The 19,036-nt window shown below is 33.7% G+C and overlaps 1 protein-coding gene across 1 annotated transcript in view; it reads left to right on the top strand.

Moving 5' to 3' along the window:
* OTOGL (otogelin like) overlaps positions 1-19,036 on the top strand; it is a 133,378-nt gene that overhangs the window by 79,061 nt on the left and 35,281 nt on the right. The window contains exons 29-37 of the mRNA XM_023520405.1: positions 1,487-1,603; positions 2,395-2,551; positions 3,092-3,118; positions 7,593-7,760; positions 9,531-9,809; positions 11,747-11,864; positions 15,928-16,007; positions 16,313-16,354; positions 18,239-18,312. Of these exons, the coding sequence (XP_023376173.1) occupies positions 1,487-1,603; positions 2,395-2,551; positions 3,092-3,118; positions 7,593-7,760; positions 9,531-9,809; positions 11,747-11,864; positions 15,928-16,007; positions 16,313-16,354; positions 18,239-18,312 (1,062 nt within the window). The remainder of the gene's footprint in view (positions 1-1,486; positions 1,604-2,394; positions 2,552-3,091; positions 3,119-7,592; positions 7,761-9,530; positions 9,810-11,746; positions 11,865-15,927; positions 16,008-16,312; positions 16,355-18,238; positions 18,313-19,036) is intronic.

Consider the following 19,036-nt stretch of genomic DNA (forward strand, 5'->3'; position numbering starts at 1 on the left):
AAAGAGCCAACAGACATATGAAAAAATGCTCAACTTCACTGGTTGTAAGGGAAATGCAAATCAAAACCTCAATGAGATACCATCTTACACCTGTTAGAATGGCTATCATCAACAGGACAAGTAATATCAAGTGTCAGAGAGCTTGTGGGGAAATAGGAATCCTCATACATTGCTGGTGGGAATGTAAATTGGTACAACCACTATGGAAAAAAGTATGGAGATTCCTCGAAAAATTAAGAATAGAATTATCATATGACCCAGGAATCCCTTTTTTGGGTATCTATCCTCCAAAATGGAAAACATTTATTCATAAAGATATATGCACCCCTATGTTCATAGCAGCATTATTCACAGTGTCCAGGACATGGAAGCAACCGAAGTGTCCTATGATAGATGATTAGCTAAAGAAGCTGTGGTACATATATACAGTGGAATATTACTCAGTCATAAGAAGAGATGAAATACTGCCATTTGTGACAACATGGATGAACCTCAAGATAATCAAGCTAAGAGAAATAAGTCAGACAGAAAAAGTTGAGAACCATATGATTTCACTCATATGTCGGATATAAAACTGAAAGCAACAAATAAACATGACAAACAGACTCATAGATATGGACAATGGTTCAGTGATTACCAGAAGGAAGGAGGGGAGAAGCGGGGTAGATAAGGTAAAGGGGGTCAAATATATGGTGACAGAATGAAATTTAACTTTGAGTGGTGAAAACACAATGCAATATATCCAATGATGTATTATTGAATTGTATACTTGAAACCTATATGATTTTATTGTCATCTCAATAATTATCTGAATATATGTCATCTCAATAATTTTAATAAATGAATAAACAAATAAACAAACAAATAAATAAATAAGTGCCGATTGTGAGAAAGAGTGTAACGGGGAAGAAGAGAAGCCCTTTAGAAGGTATCAGGAAGACCGGAGAGACAGAATCAAAAGTAGTGAAAGGTCAAGTGAGATGAAGACTGAAAAGCTGCCTTTAGATTTAGTAATGAAGAGATCATCGTTGACCTTTGCCAGGGCGTTTCAGGGAGTTGGATTAGAAGAGTCAGACAACAATTTGCTGAGTATATGGAGATGAGCCTGTAGACACTTGAGTATATACAACTCCTCAGAGGGTGGCTTTTGAAAGAAATGAAAGAGGTGAAAATTAAAGAGAATCATTTGCTCATGTAATTATTTTAGTCATGTAAATTCTACATTTAAGAAAATTTTTAAAATATTTACCTCTACTCTTTTTAATATTGCCGTGATTTTAACAGTATGTTTAGTTGTTTTCAAAAATAATATATGTTATTAACATTGAGTTGGCTGAGCACGGGTGCTTTAGGTAAAGCTTGTCTAATAAAATGAGAGTATATTAGATGCGATTACAGTGGATGGAGTCAGAATTGTTTATTCTGGGTTTAGCTTCAGAAATCACCCCTTTAAAGGCTTTCTTTTCTCCCTTAACTTTTCCGACAGTGTGAAAGCTCATATGAATTATTTAAACCCTGTGAGGCACATCAAAACAAATTTCCTTATGCCAAGAAGGAATGCTCCATTTTGTACAGCGATGTTTTTGCTCCTTGTCGCAATGTGGTAAATGAATACTTTATTAAACTTTCAAATGTAAACAGGTACTGTTGTAACTATAATATTAGGATGAACAGGACAAATAATTTATCTACCTATCATTATGAAAACAAATTTGGTAGTTTATTTTCCTGTAGAAATGGTGCACGTAGTTGATTTACTTTCTCCCTCACTCTATCTTATTTAACATCATACATTTGTATCTAATATTTACAATAATCTGTTCTAGTTTATGATGCACTTTTGCATACATCATCAAAGCCATAAATAATTGATCAAAGCTATAAATATCTGTTTTTCTTCGGAAAAATTGCCAAATAAGCATTTGTCTCCTTAACCCAAAGCATAGTTTTAAAGTATTTCTAGTGGCACATTTAAAATGGTCTTAGGAGCACATCACAAGGTGAAATGTAACTTATTTAGACATTTAATAGTTTAAGATTTTCATAAAAGTCAAGTAAAATTACAATTGGTAACAGAACATTCCTTTAATGTTGTGTGAATATTCCAATAATGAAACAATGAACTTCTATAAAATATTAATCTGTTATATTGCAGAGGTTGAAATTATATTTGTATATTAACCCCATTACCTGTTTTGCTAGTTCTTCATCTTACATTTGCCTAATAAATTCATTTCTCTTTTGGGCAATATAGAGGTTTGAGATATTGAGAACATTGTAGGTGTCAGTGTTAAGCCGATATCAAAATTTGAAAATCTGTTTGTGTTTCTTTAGAAGGTTGAATTTTAATCAGGTAGTACTTATTGAATTAATTCTTTCTTATCCTATTTTCAGATTGATGTTACTTCTTTTGCCAAAAATTGCCATGAAGACACATGTAACTGTAATCTTGGTGGGGACTGTGAATGCTTATGCACAAGCATAGCAGCGTATGCATACAAGTGTTGTCAGGAAGGGGTATCGGTTCACTGGAGGTCATCCACTATTTGCTGTGAGTAACTTACTTAGAATGTTATCGTTAGGTGGGAACCTTCTCAGGATATCTATATTGTCTTATCTTAGAATAAAAACCATAGAACTCAGAAATAGAATTTCTTTAAGATGACTAAATTTTATATTCCTTTGACAATACAGATATATTGTAGTATAGCTAAAGAATTTATAGAAAGAAAAATTTGAGATAACTTTTTCTGTTCTATGTTTGAATATTGTCACTAACATTTGAACTATAATTTATTTATATACCATCCTCAGAGAAATTGTTTATGATTCTATTCTTATGGCTATGAAGTTTCTCTGTTCTGATTATAAAAAACTTATTTTTAAAAACATCATTTTGAATTTGATTTCAGATTTGACTCTTTAAACTTTTTATTTACTTGTGTAGATGGTAAGTTACCTGAAGACTTTATAATGATGTCACTCTGTGTTCTTTCACTTGGTCATTAATAAACATGTGGCCATATCTTGCATGCATTCAGATAAGTAGTCAGATTCTTATATGGTTTAATATTTCTTTTTTTTCTTTTAGCACTTGATTGTGAATATTACAATGAAGGTACGTGACATTTAAGGAATATCACTATAGTATTCTATTAAATGTATCTTCAAATTAAAAGGTTTTAAATAACATTGCTGTGAATAAATTATGAATACTTCATAATTTGGCATAATGTCATTGCCTTCCAAAATGTATCTAAATTTCTAAGTAAAAATAAAAAGAGTATATAACTAAGTTCTCAGTACCTAGGAGGCCCTCAGTAGTTTCTGAATGACATACATAAATGAATGAATGAGTGAAATTATCTAATTTTTTTAGGTAAAAGGAAAGAAAGATATATACCAAATGCATACCTTTTACCATTATATATAAATATGGACATTATTCAAACTTTTATTATGTTGTAGAAAAAAGAAATGAACTATAAATGTAATGATAATAATATAAAGAATTTATATAGCTATCACTGTAGGCAAAAATAATTATTTACATATTATAAGAATGAGACTATATTAATTTAATAATAATAATGAAAATCTCCTAGCCCCACCAAGCATCCAGATTTACAATGAGAAGTCTAACAGGAGGTTCTGGCTAAAGCCAAGGCATAGACATAACAGAGAACTATATTCTCAGTGAAAATGCCAGAAGTTGGCTGAATTGCAGCCTGCTTTTTGTCAAACCTATTTAATGAGAAAGGAATAGCCATTTGAACCTAATTTCAGACAAGTAAAATAATCCAGGGAGGTGTCCATTAGTCAGTGACTGGACAAGGTCTGCACCCATGATCGATAAGTTAGAGTAATAGTTGTAGAAAAGCTAAGCTGTAAAAAAACCAAAACCAAAGCAAACAAACAAAAAGGCAACCTAAGCAACCAATCCAAGGCATTTTTGTGCTTTAAGGAGCCAGGGAGCAATTCAGGCATAAGCCAAAGGAGGCCTGAAAATTTTAGAGAAATAGACATGATGAGTTAAAAAGAAAAGAATATTTTAGTTTTTGGTTGTTTTATTACATTTATGGAACTTTGATGAAGAAAAAAAATCTGACATTAAAAAATCCAACATTAAAAAAATTCTGTGGTAGTTAAAGAAAATCTAAATCAAAAATATTTCCTGTTCAGGATTTAAAACACACTCACATCCACACATACTCCACATCAAACCTTTGGATTCTATACTTAAAATGAGACCGATTGCCTAATATTTATAACAGTAATAATAACAATAGTTTTTATTGTGTTAACTACTTGGCTATTTCATATAATTTAAGCTTCAAAATATGCCTGTAAGACAGGTATTATTATTAACACTTTATAGAGGAGGAAATTGAAGTACAGAGGAGTTAAATAAGCTGGACGAAGTCACTTAGCAAATGTGTGGTGAACTGGGATTTGTAAACAATCTGAGTGCAGAATCAAGGAGCTTGACTTCTGTATTACACTGCCTACACTTCTGGTTAACACATCCTAGTCTAAGAATGATCACTACACATCATTATCATATGCTCCACACCATGTACACAGATATCAATTTGAGAAAGTACTCCAGTAACTTCCTTGCTTAAGAATTTCTGCCTCACACAGTTCTGCTGTGAAAATCTCCATCTGTACCTTTGTACTTCCTTCTGCAGGCACTTGGATCCAGAAACAGAATTTTCTAAGAGTATTGCATTTCTACTACTTGCTACTTGGTACATTTTCCTTTCTGTCAACAAGTCTGCTGCACTTCTAGTGATGGTTCTTTTCACTAATGTGTTACAGGATTCTTCAAACTAGTTCTCCTAGTTTTCTTTTTTAATACTATAATGGTCATATTCAGAGAGTAAACATGGGGCATTTGGCCTTCATAAGGCACTGTTGGGCTCGGTAGAGTGATGGGGAATCTATTTCCTATGATCAAAGTAGAAAGGAAAAGCGTCAACCTGCTAAAGAACGTAAGAATTTGTGAAAATAATGCAATAAAGATAGATGATTGAAGGAGAACACAGAACTGTGAAGGTTGTTGATAACAGTAATGAAAAGAAAATCATTTAAAATGATTATTCTTAATTTGTTTCATCCCAAATAATTTCACAGCTATTGTAAATTTAACAAGTTTTCTTTGGATATTCGCAGCTGACATATTTCTCCCTTTATTTACCACATACTAGACACTATATTATTAAGGTACTTATTTATGATTTAAAGCTAATGCAGAAATAAATTATGATTCTGTTGGAGGAAATTTAAAAAAGGATAGAATTCAGAGGTTACACCTGATATCATCTCAATAATCCTTAATACAAAGACTGTGAATATTATTTTTATGTTCATTTTATGGCATTTACTAAAAATATAAAGATTTTATTGTTGTTATTGCTGTAGATGAGTAAAGACTTCAATACTCGCTAGAAATTGTTATGTGAGTTTTATGTTCAGTGTTTTCTTAGATAGGATATGCTTAATACTGTGTTTAAATAATCACTGCAGGAAATGATAGCTTTTAGTAAATGGTAGAATTATACTTCTCCCTGCAGAAAATTAATGATAAAGTCAATGACTTTTGTGTCTCAGTTACTGGTGAAAATGTATGAAAACAATTCAGACACAAGATATCAATCAACTGTGAGTCAATTTAGAAGAGTTCAGTTTTTATACAAACATTTCTTAGTTGACAATTGTCTCTTCAGGTTGCCATAGTAAATGACTTGTGTAATAAGGTAGAGAAGATTTTGTTTAGTTGTCTATTTCCTTTCCCTTGTTCTTATGTTGAATATCTGTGAGGGTGCTTCAAAACTCTAAGTTGTAAATGTGTATGTTTTCTTTGTTTTAAATTGTAGCTCACTATAATTTACATATTTATCTACTCGTTTGTATATTATTTACATATTTATACAAATTGACATATTTATAAATTGAAGTATATTGCATCTTGAAAGTTTATGTTGCTCTTGTCTTTCCTAGAACAAGCCAGGAGATGTCAGCGAGTAATGATATAATTTTCTTTGGTTGTTTTAGATTTGGGCTCATAAGAAACACTTAATGTGCATTGTATATATTTGTTAACAGTGGTGGGGTGTCCACTGCAGCCAGGCTCATAGAGAAACTCTCCACTATACCTGCTCAGTTCCATCTTGGTGTGGGGCAAAGTTCTTTCAAGTCTTCATCTCTGCTCAAGGTGTCCAAGTCTCTAATAAAGCTCTTTTCCTCAGGGCTTATAAGTGTCCCAGGCTGTTCAATGGTGAGGTGTCCCAGCTGATGAGTCAGTGGAGGAGACAACGCTTGAAGAAAACTTATCCTACAAGTCTCTGTCTCTTATCCTGGTCCTCGTGATGAAAATTTTGGTTCTCGTTCTCCTCTCTATTCGAAAAACTTTGACCCTCTAATCCAACAATCTCTTCTCTCAGGCCTGGTCTTCCTCCTGAAAGAGGAAAAACTAGTCCTTGGATTTCCTTGAATCTTTTTTCCCTCTCCATCTTAATAGTGGGCTGGGAAAGAAAAATTGTCCTTGAGATAAAAATTAGAAAAAAGAAAGAAAGTGAAATTCACTGAACTCAGTAAGATTAGTCTTTTACAATACTAATTACGTATATTAGCATTATACTCAGTCTACAACATAAAATATACATATATCCATAAAAAGTACATAGTTGGTTATTATAATCTTAAATTGTGATGATTTAAAAGTAACTTCAAAGTTGTATCATATCTCAGTAATATTAAGAAGATTAAATGACATAGAGAATGAGTAGAACGTAAATTGACATTATCATAATACCTAACTCATAATTTTTAAAAATATTAGTGAACTTATTTATATACTTCTATTTATAGATAAAGTTTACAAAAACATTATTCTGATTTTCAGATTTGGTTTTATACTAACCAGTTCTTTACTATAATAAATATTTTGTACTTTATTTGGAAACATTTAAGTGTTTGGGAAATGATAGAGTCAGTAAAAAGATCTTTGAATTCTCTGTTGAGCTTCATCGTATTATTATTATTTTATAGACATGCCTCACTGGTGAAATTCAGTAATTCCCACAACAGTAAAACACGGTATATCGTATCTGCGAATTCTATTTTCATGCAATGGAAATTACTGGGGAGAGATGATTTTTAGACTATCAGAATACTGGCCATTGATAGAGCTAAACTTATGTTTATTGAGAGTAGATTAGAATCTTGTAATATTAGAGTGGAAGGTTACCTAGACAAACTCTTCATATAAGTGATAAAATCTGAGGTCCAGAAAGCTTAAGTCAATCTCATATCCAGCACTGTTATATGATACATACACATAAATGTATACATATGCACATTCATGTGTATATATATTCTAAATTACATAATTTCAACATGTATATATACCAAATCATTACAATGCATATTTTCAAAAAGAGTTCAGTTATTTTATTAGTGACAAATGTTTAAATGTTTAATAATTTTTTGGAATATCTTTTGTTATTAAAGCTTGTCCCATTGAAATGACAGCTTGAAATGTAAAAATCCTATGCCAATGTATAATTCTCATATTTGTATTTAAATAGGGCTTGGAGAAGGTCCATATATGCTGGCAAGTTATGGGCAGAGTGGCCTTGTTCTGGGGGCCAATTTAACCAGTAGAAACATTTTCTCTTTGCCAAGAAGTGGTACTCATGGCGATTTATATTTTAATTTTATGATCACTCCAGGTCTTTTCAAAGAGAAGGCATCATGTAAGTATAATTTCCAATCAAAAATAAGATGTTAGCTTTCCATTTACATTTTTTCATTTATTCGTTCATTTAATATTAATTTGGGATCTAATATACTTATGGTATTTTTCTAGGTACCCTAGAGTATACAAAATAAGATACTGATACATGAACCAGTATCTCTTTTGTATATGAAATTATTTTTTGTTTATCTATAGCCATTTATATTAGAATTTCAAAGATTTGATTGCGTTTTTGACCCTAAATAAAGCACGGTTTAAATTTCATAGTATTAATCGCAGAATTTATGAAATTTTTGAAAAATAGTCCAGTAATAACTAACAAATGAAGGATTGTAATGCTAGATTAAAGTGAAAGAGAAAATTGTGATTTGATGTCAAAGTTGTTAAATAGCAAGAGCATAAAGCAGAGTCAAGACAGTCATCTAGAGAGTCTGTTATCCTTACAGACACATGGCCTTGTGTATCTTTTTGTACCTGGACCCGTATTAACTGGTTTGCACTTGCAGATCTATCTTATCCACTTGGCACCTGTTCTGACTGGTGATTATTGTCCTCTTCTGATATTTGTTGCTCAGGCTACATTGTTAATATGCTAGCCCTACTTAGAAACGTGCATGGCGTGTGGTATAAGCTTAGGAAATATTTATTGAATGAATAAATCCAACTTAGCTTTCACTTATTCTGAGAAATCTCTTGATTCTTCACTTAGAATAAATTGCTTCTTTCTTGTAAAAAGAGTTTTTTAGTTTTTTTAATCTATGAAAACACCTATCACAGTCTGAAGTTCTGTTAGTTATATATTTTATATGTTAGTTACATATTTTATATGTTATAAAGATTTTTTATTTGCATCCTTCAGTGCTCAACAGAGGTACTTGCAAGTTTTAGGACACGGTAAATGTCTTGGGAATCATATACTGACTTTGAGAGAGCTTTTCTTTATATGATTTACGATAACCGATGTTTTTAATAGAAAAATTCTAATGGATTTAAATTAAGAAATTAAGACCCCTTATCAGATATACGATTTGCAAATATCTTCTCCCATTCTGTAGGTTGCCTAAAGAAATTAAACGTAAAATCTTAATTAAAGAATGCTTGTATCATGGGTTTTGCAAATGTAAGGGAAACTTTTAAAGTATATAATAAAAAAGGACAATACTTCTCAAATGTTTTGTAGCTGTTCATTAGTGATTCGATTATGTATTGGGGAATAGACAATAATGTTGAGCAAATAGTCTCTTATTAATGCAGTAAAATCACTTGCAAGGATATTTGCTCATTAAGAACCCAATGATACTGAAATGCAGTGATATGCCTAAATCAATCTCTCTATTCTCTTATTCTTTACTGTCATCCAATTTGACCATTTGTAGATTTCATGCACTTAAAAATGTTAAGACTTACAAGTACAAATATGTGTCTAATTAATCATTTAATTATTTATATGATGTTGTATATTCTGAAGTCCTAAGATGATATATCTTTTTTTCTCCCAAAGACATGATAAATTGTTTTTAAAAATAGAACTCATCAAAGGCTGACTTTTTTGGAGTTGTTACTGTTATCCAATGCTTTAAAATACTATTTCTTTTAGAAATCTTATAATTTGTTTCTAAAATCTTTGAGATTGGCATTAATTATATATGGCAATTGTGCAACTCTATTTTTGTCAACTTTACAGTGTATTTTATAATGCCAGTGTTGATGATTTGCTTTCTCCAGAGAACCCAGGGAGTTGTCAAACACATTGCTCTATGTTTTACAGCATTGGCACTTGTTTCCTTAGAATCTGCTGAAAGGCCAAACTACTTTCTCTATGTCCATGATGATGACACTCTTAGTTTGAAACTGTGGGAAGCAAATTCAGCCTTTCATCGTAGAGCCACATTTTTCCACCATCAGGACCTCTGGATTCCTGGTTACAGTGCATTTGAGTTATACAGCAAGAAAGGCTTTTTCATCACACTCACAGATTTTAGTGTCAAAGCATCAAAATATGATGATTCTGAAGAATTTAAACATTTGAGTAGCTTCGGCATAGAAGGTATGTTTCCTGAGAGCTTCAAAAGGAAAATAAATAGATAATTTACATAATGGAAGAATATTTATCAGGTTTTAATTTTTAAATCATTCTTAATGAGTATAAGTAGATAGTTATATGACCTTGAATAAATTTGTTGATCTCTCTGTCCCTCAGTCTATGCATCTCTAATGTGGGAGACATAATAATAGCTACTTTATAGGGTTATTGTATAAGTTACTTGGTAAATTGCTTAGAATAGTCTTGAATAATGTTATTTTTAATTATTGACCCAATTGTTTCTGTCAGTACTGTCTGGTTTTCGGAAATAGAGCTCACCTATGTCTCATGGTTGTCTAGTATTTGTATCTACTTTTTGTTTCCTAGAAGACAACTTCTCAATAATCTGATTCTTAATGATAAAGACATCATGGTTATCTCCGTCATTTGAATACTAGGGTGTCTGGCTCCACAGACCTCTGGAAGATTTCCCTGGTTCGGCAGACACCAAATCTTATTTCTAGAGATTCTTATAGTTCTATGGCTATTGAAATTTCTGAATTTCAGAGAGAAATCCTCACTGCCTCATCCAATGTTTTAAAATCATGCTTTATTTTAAAAAACCTAGAGTTTCATATCCATCTTGGGTCTCCCAAACACGTTGTTGCATTCTAAGCAATCCTTCTAAATCAGACTAAGGGAACTAATTATTTGCCTTTTTTTGTTGTAGATAAATTTCCACAAACCTTGATAGTCTTTGGATTTTAGATCATTCAAATTGAACTTTAAATTTTTGCCTATTGAAAAAGGTTTCTGTATTCATGATAAAAAGAGTCACTGACATACTTGTACAACATTCTATAAAATAGATGTGATATGTGATATTTTTACTTGAATTTATTTAAAAATTGAACTTTACAATTCCCCTCCAATCTAGAAATTTGCTGCATTAGAACCAAACTCAGCAGCTCCACCTAAGCTATGGACAACTGCTGCCGATGGCATCATCAAATTCTCAGAAACTCATCTTTGTGAGCTTCTTAAACCTAAGAAACTCTAAGGGTCAGCTCTAGGCTTAGAACCAATTTTCTTCCAAAACCCAGGTCTAACAGTTACTCTAATCTTCACATGCATAGATGCCTCCCAGAAAGTCTTATTTTCCTTCCCATACCTTGGGATTGAATTCTGTAATGAGAGTGCAAGAAATATAACCTGTTTCCTGAACTTTCTCTCTTGTGGAGCTCTCCGGAGGTAATTTTGGACTGCTGTAGAAAGACTGGTCTGTGATGCGGGGCAAGGGAGAGTATTAGCAGAATTTTCCGCAGAGAAATTCTTCAGTCAAGGGAGGTTTTTTAACTATAAGCATGTGTTATTAAAATTAGTATATTTTTCAGTTATTAGATACGTCAACACCATGTCATGTACTAGTTCTGTGAAAAGAACAAAGATGGAATATTCTCTCTAGGCAATATGTCTTTGGTCTTGCTATTTTCCTAACTGAACTTGGCAAGTCACTTGGTTTCTCTGAGCCTCAATTTCTTCATTTATAAAACAGAATAATACCTACTCAACAGGGTTGTTACAAGGATGAAATGTAATAATGAAAAAATTACTTTGCAAAAAATAAAGTTCTAAAAAAGGGTTTGGTATTATTTTGATATGTCAATCAATGAGAACCCACTAAACATAAAGAAAAGAAGAAGATTTAGAATTTCCTTAGTCTCTTCCAACCCCTTGCTTTTTAAAATATTTGAGAGATAGACTAATATTTAGATATTCAACCTGAGCATGAAATGCTTTAATCACCAAGAAATTACAATGCTTTTCCCCCTAGCCCTGTCTTTTCCACAGTATTGTGGTCAAAGAGGGGTCAATCCCTGGAAGGATTACTATCACAAATTATTATTTTTCAGTGTGTACATAAAAAATATTAACAATCTAAACTTTATTTTTTTCACTAGAAATCCAAGCAGCAGTGCCTTACAGGAGGATGTGTGAATGGAGATATGAACCTTGTGCCACTCCCTGTTTTAAAAAGTGTAGTGACCCTGAAGCAGAAGCATGTAAATTTCTTCCACCGTAAGTTATGTTTCACCATTAAATAAGCAAGTTCCAGCATTAGCAGATTCTGATTGCAATGTCTTTTTACATTAGAAAAAGAGTCCTTAAGAATAATTTGTACATGCTATAAACTCATTTGTGAATTTTATTTTATTCAAGCAGGAATTCTTCTAGCTGCTAGGGGTACAGTACTGAGCAAAACAGATGAAGCATCTGCCCTTATGCAGCTAAATTTTGTTGGGATGAGGCAAGGAATAAACAAATAAAAATGTAAACGTATAATGTAATATATTGTTAGATGGTGATATGCATTGTAGAGAAAAATAAAGGAATATAAGGGAGACAGGGAACATATGGCATGTGTGTGTATTTGCCACATAGGATGGTCAGGGAGGAACATGCCGACTAGGTGGCATCTGCTCGGAGATGAAAGAAATGCAGGGACTGGCCATGTGGATATCTGGGGAAGGAGCTTTTCAATCTGAGAACAGTGTAAAGGTCCTAGAGTAGGAATGCGTTTGAGGATTAATAAGGAACCTAGCAAGTTGGAGCAAGGTGAACACAATTGAGAGAGGTAGGAGATAAGACTAGAGAATCATAGTGGTGGGCACATAATATAGGGCCTTGGAGACTGTAGGAGAATTTGTCTTTTTCTCTGAGTAATGCCTTGGTTTAATTTGGACAGAGGAGTGTCATGATCTGATTTATGTTTTTAAAAATTTATTTTGGCTGTTGTATTGAGAAAGGATGTTGGGGGATGGTGGTCAGTAATACAAACAAGACATGAAGGGGGGGTGATTAAGTTGATAGTTCTAGAGATTATGAGAAGATTCTGAATGTATTTTAAATTTAAGGTCATATAGTAAGCTGATGGATTTAATATCAATTATGAGACAAATAGAAGTTAAGAACTCAAGTTTAGTCTCAGCAATTTTTAAGTGGAACCATCTGAAATTGCCATTTTCATAATCAAAATTGGTGAAATATTAGCAAATTCAAATGATTCAAATTAATGGAAAGACTGAGTTGCCATTTACTGAGGTGAGGAAATGCCGGGAAGAACAGCATGGAAGAGAAATCAGGAATTTGGTTTTGAGGGCTTTAAGTTTGACACTGAAAATTCTTTATTGTATTTGGCAATCTGGAGAATAGGAAGAGGCAAAATGGAGACAAGTGTAAACATTTTTGTTTATAAAGAGTTTTTCTGTAAAGAACAAAGAAAAGGGAATATTTTCAAAAGAATCATTTTACTTTATACATTTATGAACTTCTATTCTATGACAAACATCAGCACTACAAAAGATCCCGGGCATGTGAATAAATGAGATATAGTCCCTCTTTCAAGAAGCTCCGAATCTTTTGGAAGGAGACAGAAGCAAAAGCTGATAATGACAATACAGTGGAAAGAGGGCTGGAAGAATGACAACTAGGACATTTAAGTCTTTACAGCATAAGGCACACTGCTAAATGCTGTTAAATGGGTAATCTCATTGTTTGCATTTTCCTAGGAGAAAATCAACTGAGACACAAAGAAGTTAAACAATTTGTCACGAGTCTCACTGTAGTCAGGAGAGCCAGGGTTTGAACCACTGCACCCTGTTGTGTATCAAGTGTTATGGGAACAGAGAGAAGGAAATGATATTTCTATTTACTTTCTTAAATAGAAAAACAACCTCTTTTTTTTTTTCTGAAAAAGAGTTGTCTTCATTCACTTGGACACAATCACAAACCTATTTTCTACCTCTCTTCGTAGCCATCTATCTAGAGGTGAGAAAACAACAGGGGTCCCACAATGAGCTGGGTGCTAGGGAAGGAGGGAAAGAAGGATAGAAGGAGAGAAGAAAAGAAGAAAGGAAGGAGGGAAGGAGGAAAGTAGAGAGGGAGAGAAGGAGGGAGGGAGGATCGGACATTGCTGTCGGCATTCGGGAGGAAATGGAGCTGTGTATTTTGAGGTGACATTTGGCTAGTGTGTTTCTTCTTGCACCATAACCAGTCTCTAAAGTGTTTGACCCCAAATCCTCAATGCTTGCACTGTTTGGTCTGCAGCTATCTTGAAGTGTCTCTTTTGGTGTGGTTAGAATGCAGAGAAGAGACTCAGGAGGAAACTTCACCCCTGCTGAGTTGTTTCTCATCTCTGTCTTCATCTTTATCTCTACCTCTTCCCTCCCCACACTGAGCTGCCTGATTACTGCTCCTCCCTGTACTTGCAGCCCTGAAGGGAGAGGCAAGTAGTGAGCTGGGGCTCTAGTATAGCCCTGCACCCCTCCTTCGATTCCTCAATAGAACCACCGTACTTGTTCTTGATAATTGCAGTTTCTGGCACATAACAAGTGTTAAAAATAAAAATATCTAGTGGAAATGAGAACTTTTATGAGAAAAGATGCCAACTAGCATACCATAGAGCCTATATGTAAAAACATTTATTTCTATTATGTAATATACCTATTAAAAGAAACTTTCTTCATCTGAGACATTCTATTTATCAGTCAGAAATTGAGTAGATCGTCAGTTGTATAATAAAATAGACGGGAACCTGCTGTGAAGACATTTTAAAGGAGTAAGTTACTGGTTTTTGGAAAATATTTTAAGAGGATGGCTGTGGTTTTGTATAAAACAATTGCAAAATAATTGAGTTGCATAAAAAAATAATGTTTATTTAATTTAATAATAACCAACTGACCCAGTCTTTTCAGCTTATCTAATATCTTTAATTTTTCTTTTTTGCTTGACAAAGTTTAGAGTTGAATAGGAATATCATATACTGGCTAAAATTTTATTATTCATGTTCATTTTATGAAATAAACAATGGGTCATATGAGCTAAACTGTTTGTTTTTAAAAATCATTTGTGAAGGAGGTATCCAAGAGATGGCTGAATGTGTTTTATGTTAAAAGACAAATTACCCTTTTTTTTGGTTTTTAGTATCTGGATTTTCTTCCATGAACAAGTGCCCCCTAGTGGCAACACTTACCCCTAGTCTCAAATTCATTCATTTCCATTCTGAATTTGAAAGAGGCCTTGAGTATTTTTGGTTCAAGTTCTTTGCTTTACAGATGAGGCAATTGGAAATATTTGGAAATATTTTTTTTAAAAAAACAATCTTCTAGTGTATTCGGGAGGCAGATATGCCATCCTTTTGATAACAATATTTGCATTAATTCTCTCTAGCATATATGAATCTAATTGATTATACACAAAGGATTACATTTCATGTGAATCAGAATAAATTGGACTCTGAACCCCAATAGAATGAGAAGGAAAATGTAATCTCAGTCATTATCTTGGCCATATTCCCTTAGAGGAAAAACATTCCAGGTGGTCCCTCCTGTCTTTGGCCCACCATGCCCAAGCCCATCTTAGTTTGCTTCTGTGCCATGCACAAAAACTCAGCGTCCTTACAAAGACCAGATACCCTGGGGCTTGAAATTTTGTCTCTTTCGGCTGGTATATATGACCAACTTCTCCCAGGGCATCCTGCTCCAAATTTGGGCACAGGGCTTGATGCTCTTGAAAAACACAGTCTCTGCCCCTCTCTCTCTTTTGATTCAAAAAACTGCAACCATGTCCTACTCCATCCCTTCCACTCAGAGATTCTTAATATCTTTTCAGTGAGTTTAGGTCTTAATAATAGGAATGGCAAGCCACTGATTTCTACTTTTGTTCTACCAACATCCTTAAGGCATATTCAGAGTATATCTATCTCCTTGGATGTGAGGGGGATGTGGGCTATAGGAGTCGAAAGTAATAGTAGAATGAATATAGACCAAAATCATAATAAATGATTCTTCGGCATTTCTACTGATTTATAGAACATGGCCCTAATGTGTTCCAAACCTGAATGTACATTTTGAGTGTTTTGTGTTCCAATTCTGCCTTATTCATGATTGATAACCCTTTGTGATCCACAAGCTTGTGATTTCACGAAATGCGGTACGACAGAGTGGTAGCAAACAGAGCACTCCTTAGTACTTGACAAGGAGAATAGAAGAATTTTATGAAAAATGTAACTTGATTGCATATATTAAATGCAGTATTTTTAAAAATATTTAAAAATTTTATTTTGATTTTTTTTCATGTAAAGGGTGGAAGGATGCTTGCCTTACTGCCCTAAAAATATGATCCTTGATGAAGTCACCCTCAAATGTGTTCATCCAGAAGATTGTAAGTGTGAAAAATTTATTCTGAAAAATGAAACACTTGAATATTTTTTTTTCTATAATGGCAAGTCATTGTAAACACAAGTTTTAGACAGATAATACACTTTCATAAGATTCTTGTTCAATATCTCTCCCATTATTTGTCTTATTTCTAATTACTTTTTAAAGCATGTAAATCTTCCATCTAACATTGTTTCTGCATTCTGTCTTCCAAAACATTTTCCTTGAAGCTAAAGATCTCTATATGAATTGCGTGGGTTTCACTTTAAGCAAAACAGACTAAGGAAGAATATCTTTGTTTCTTTGTAGGCATACCTCTGATTCCCACAGAACCTGCATTAATGACACCAGGTAAGCCATCTCTACCCATATTTATAGGTATTGTTACAATATTAGGCACTAAAATTGGCATTATGTAATTTAAGTCTTGGCACACTTATAACAGCTGCTGGTATTAGTACTACTCTATTGACTGGAAAATTTAGCTGTCACTTTTATTTTGTTAACTTGCTTGTTGCTGGGTCAGTATGCCACAATTTCTAAATGTCTTCTGTATTCGGGTCACCTCTTTTTCTTTTTCTGTTAGTATAAATAACAAGGATTTCCCTCACACTTTTGCTGAGAATTTAGGTTTTACTAAATCTTGCTTAAATTTTCACAGTGATTCAGTTGGTTCTAAAGAAATGATGAGAAAGAAATTATCTTTTAAGCACTTCTATTCCTGTTCCTGTGTTCTTCCCAGCTCCTGGAGAGGAATTCTGGGCTCACACTCTTGCTTCTCTCCCTCACTATGAAACTTGCCTCAGGAAAAGATTTTATGCATTTACTCACAGTGAGGCTTGACAAACTTAATGTATTATTTAACCCAAGATTATAATTTAGAAAAGCTCGGATATTTATTTTTTAATTTATTTGACCAGCTTAATTGAGTGCCTACTCTGCCACGTGCTGTCCTGGCACTGCGGGGAGGAAGGGAGTAAGGTGATCAAGGTGTAGCTATTAGTTCATAAGTTATTATGATAGTACAATAGGGATAAGTACAGCCATAAACATGAGGGCTCTTGTGCTTATTTTGGAGATATGGTCTTAGAAGTGTAACAAAACGTGAGAGTTGGATACGCTAGTGGAAGGAGGAAGGGTGTTCTAGCTAGAAAAGGAAGCATGTTCAGAGGCCTGGAATGGAGAAAGAGCATGTCACACAGAGGGATCTGCTACCCTAAAAATAAAAGAGCTTCAAAGGGAGAGGCAGCAAGCATTTATTGAAATCAGTTAAGAATAGCTATTCTGGAGACACTGTTTCAGGCAGAAGCCAAATAGTGTTCCGATTTGAAGACAAAGGCAGTGAGTATTTATGAGAAAGATAAAGGGAACAATTACATCAGTAAAAGAAAGGCATTTCTATTGGTGCAGATGACATAACATAGTGATGCGAATTCTAAATAATGTTTTTAATTTTCAGTCCAGTAATGATCAGTTTAGTAGTTATAATAATTGTTTTCTTGTTATCTTTGCAAATGGTATTTTGGAACATGATGTTGCCCTAGGCCCAGTCCAAAGCTTATTTTTGCCCAGTTTTAACATTCCAAAGATTTGAGGCAAAAGACGTGCAAAACAATTCCTATTGCAGTTCCAGATCCATTTTAAAGTGGCTCCATTTACATTATTGATTACAGACTTCAAGCAGGTCAGTGTATCTTGAGCATGTAGTGTGAGGGAAATTATGCCAAGAGATGGCATGGAAAAGATCATCGGGGCCAGGTCACAATGAGTCCATGGTAAGAAACTTAGATTTTTTTTCCCGAAGGCAATGGCGAATCATTGAGGGATTTTAATGAGTCCTGTGACATATTCAGAATAATAACCACACTACAACCATCACTATTATCACTATTCTAATTAGCTACCATTTAGTGAGTACTTATTATGTGCCAGGAATTAGATTAAGCACTTTGCACATATATTTAATCTTTATAAGAACTCTATGGTTAAAAGCCAAGGCTCTGGAATCAAAATTCCCGAGTTTGAATTCTACCTCTAACACCAGCTTACCTTTCTATCCCTTAGTTTCTCTCTCTCTAAAATGATAAGAGTACTGTGATGTACTCTACAGGGTTCTCGTGAGGAGTAAATGAAATAATCTATGTAAAATTTCTTAGCGCAGTTTCTACCACATATGAATTCCACACATGATGGATACCATGACACTAACAAAGACGACATATTCATTTCTAACAGGTCCAGAAATGATTACTCCATCAGACTTCACTGTGTTTGACATGCTAACACCCACGACAGGTTTGGACTGTGAGGTATGATTGGGTAACATTTTTAGCTATATTGTCCTTTCCTTACAGCATCTGTTCAAGTGTCTGTATTAGTATCCAAAGTCTGTTATACTTCTTTTGGTGTGATCTCTAGTGTTTCTTTGCTAAAAGATAGCAAGAAATATGTATTACGTTTTAACAGTTGTATTTTTTAAACTTAATCAGATGTTTCTTGTTAGTTAGATTCTGGTCTCATAAAAAAAAAAAACAAAAACAAAATTCAAATGAGGCCTTAAGTGTTATTTTTTAATAAAGAATTATCTAGTGTGGGCTTCTTTGTAAGTCAGGCATTTGGAAATATTTATTAAGTGGCTACTACATGCTAGGCACTGTGCAAGATGACAAAAGTACAACAGTAGGCAAAGAAAGATAAGGTCATTGAACCCCAGAGCTGGTAATTGTCTTGGCTGAGACTTGAGCAGTTATACTCTTACTCCAAATGTGCCCCTTGTTCTGATAAAATAATTATTTATTCAACCAATTATTTATTTAGCACTATTTCTGGCCAGGTACCATCCAGGTGTCATGGATAAAACAATGTAAAAGCAGATGAAAATTTCTGTGCTTATGGAGTTTACACTCTGTTGGAGCTTCTGAGACAATCGATAAGCAAAATAAATCATTAAGTTATATGTAATGTTAGAAGGTGTTGCTCAGGATAAAAATAAAACTGTTTTCAGTGAGATGGTCAGAAATCCTCACCGATAAG

The sequence above is a fragment of the Pteropus vampyrus genome, unplaced genomic scaffold (genome assembly GCF_000151845.1).
Source record: "Pteropus vampyrus isolate Shadow unplaced genomic scaffold, Pvam_2.0 Scaffold9, whole genome shotgun sequence".
In the NCBI taxonomy this organism is placed as follows: Eukaryota; Metazoa; Chordata; class Mammalia; order Chiroptera; family Pteropodidae; genus Pteropus; species Pteropus vampyrus.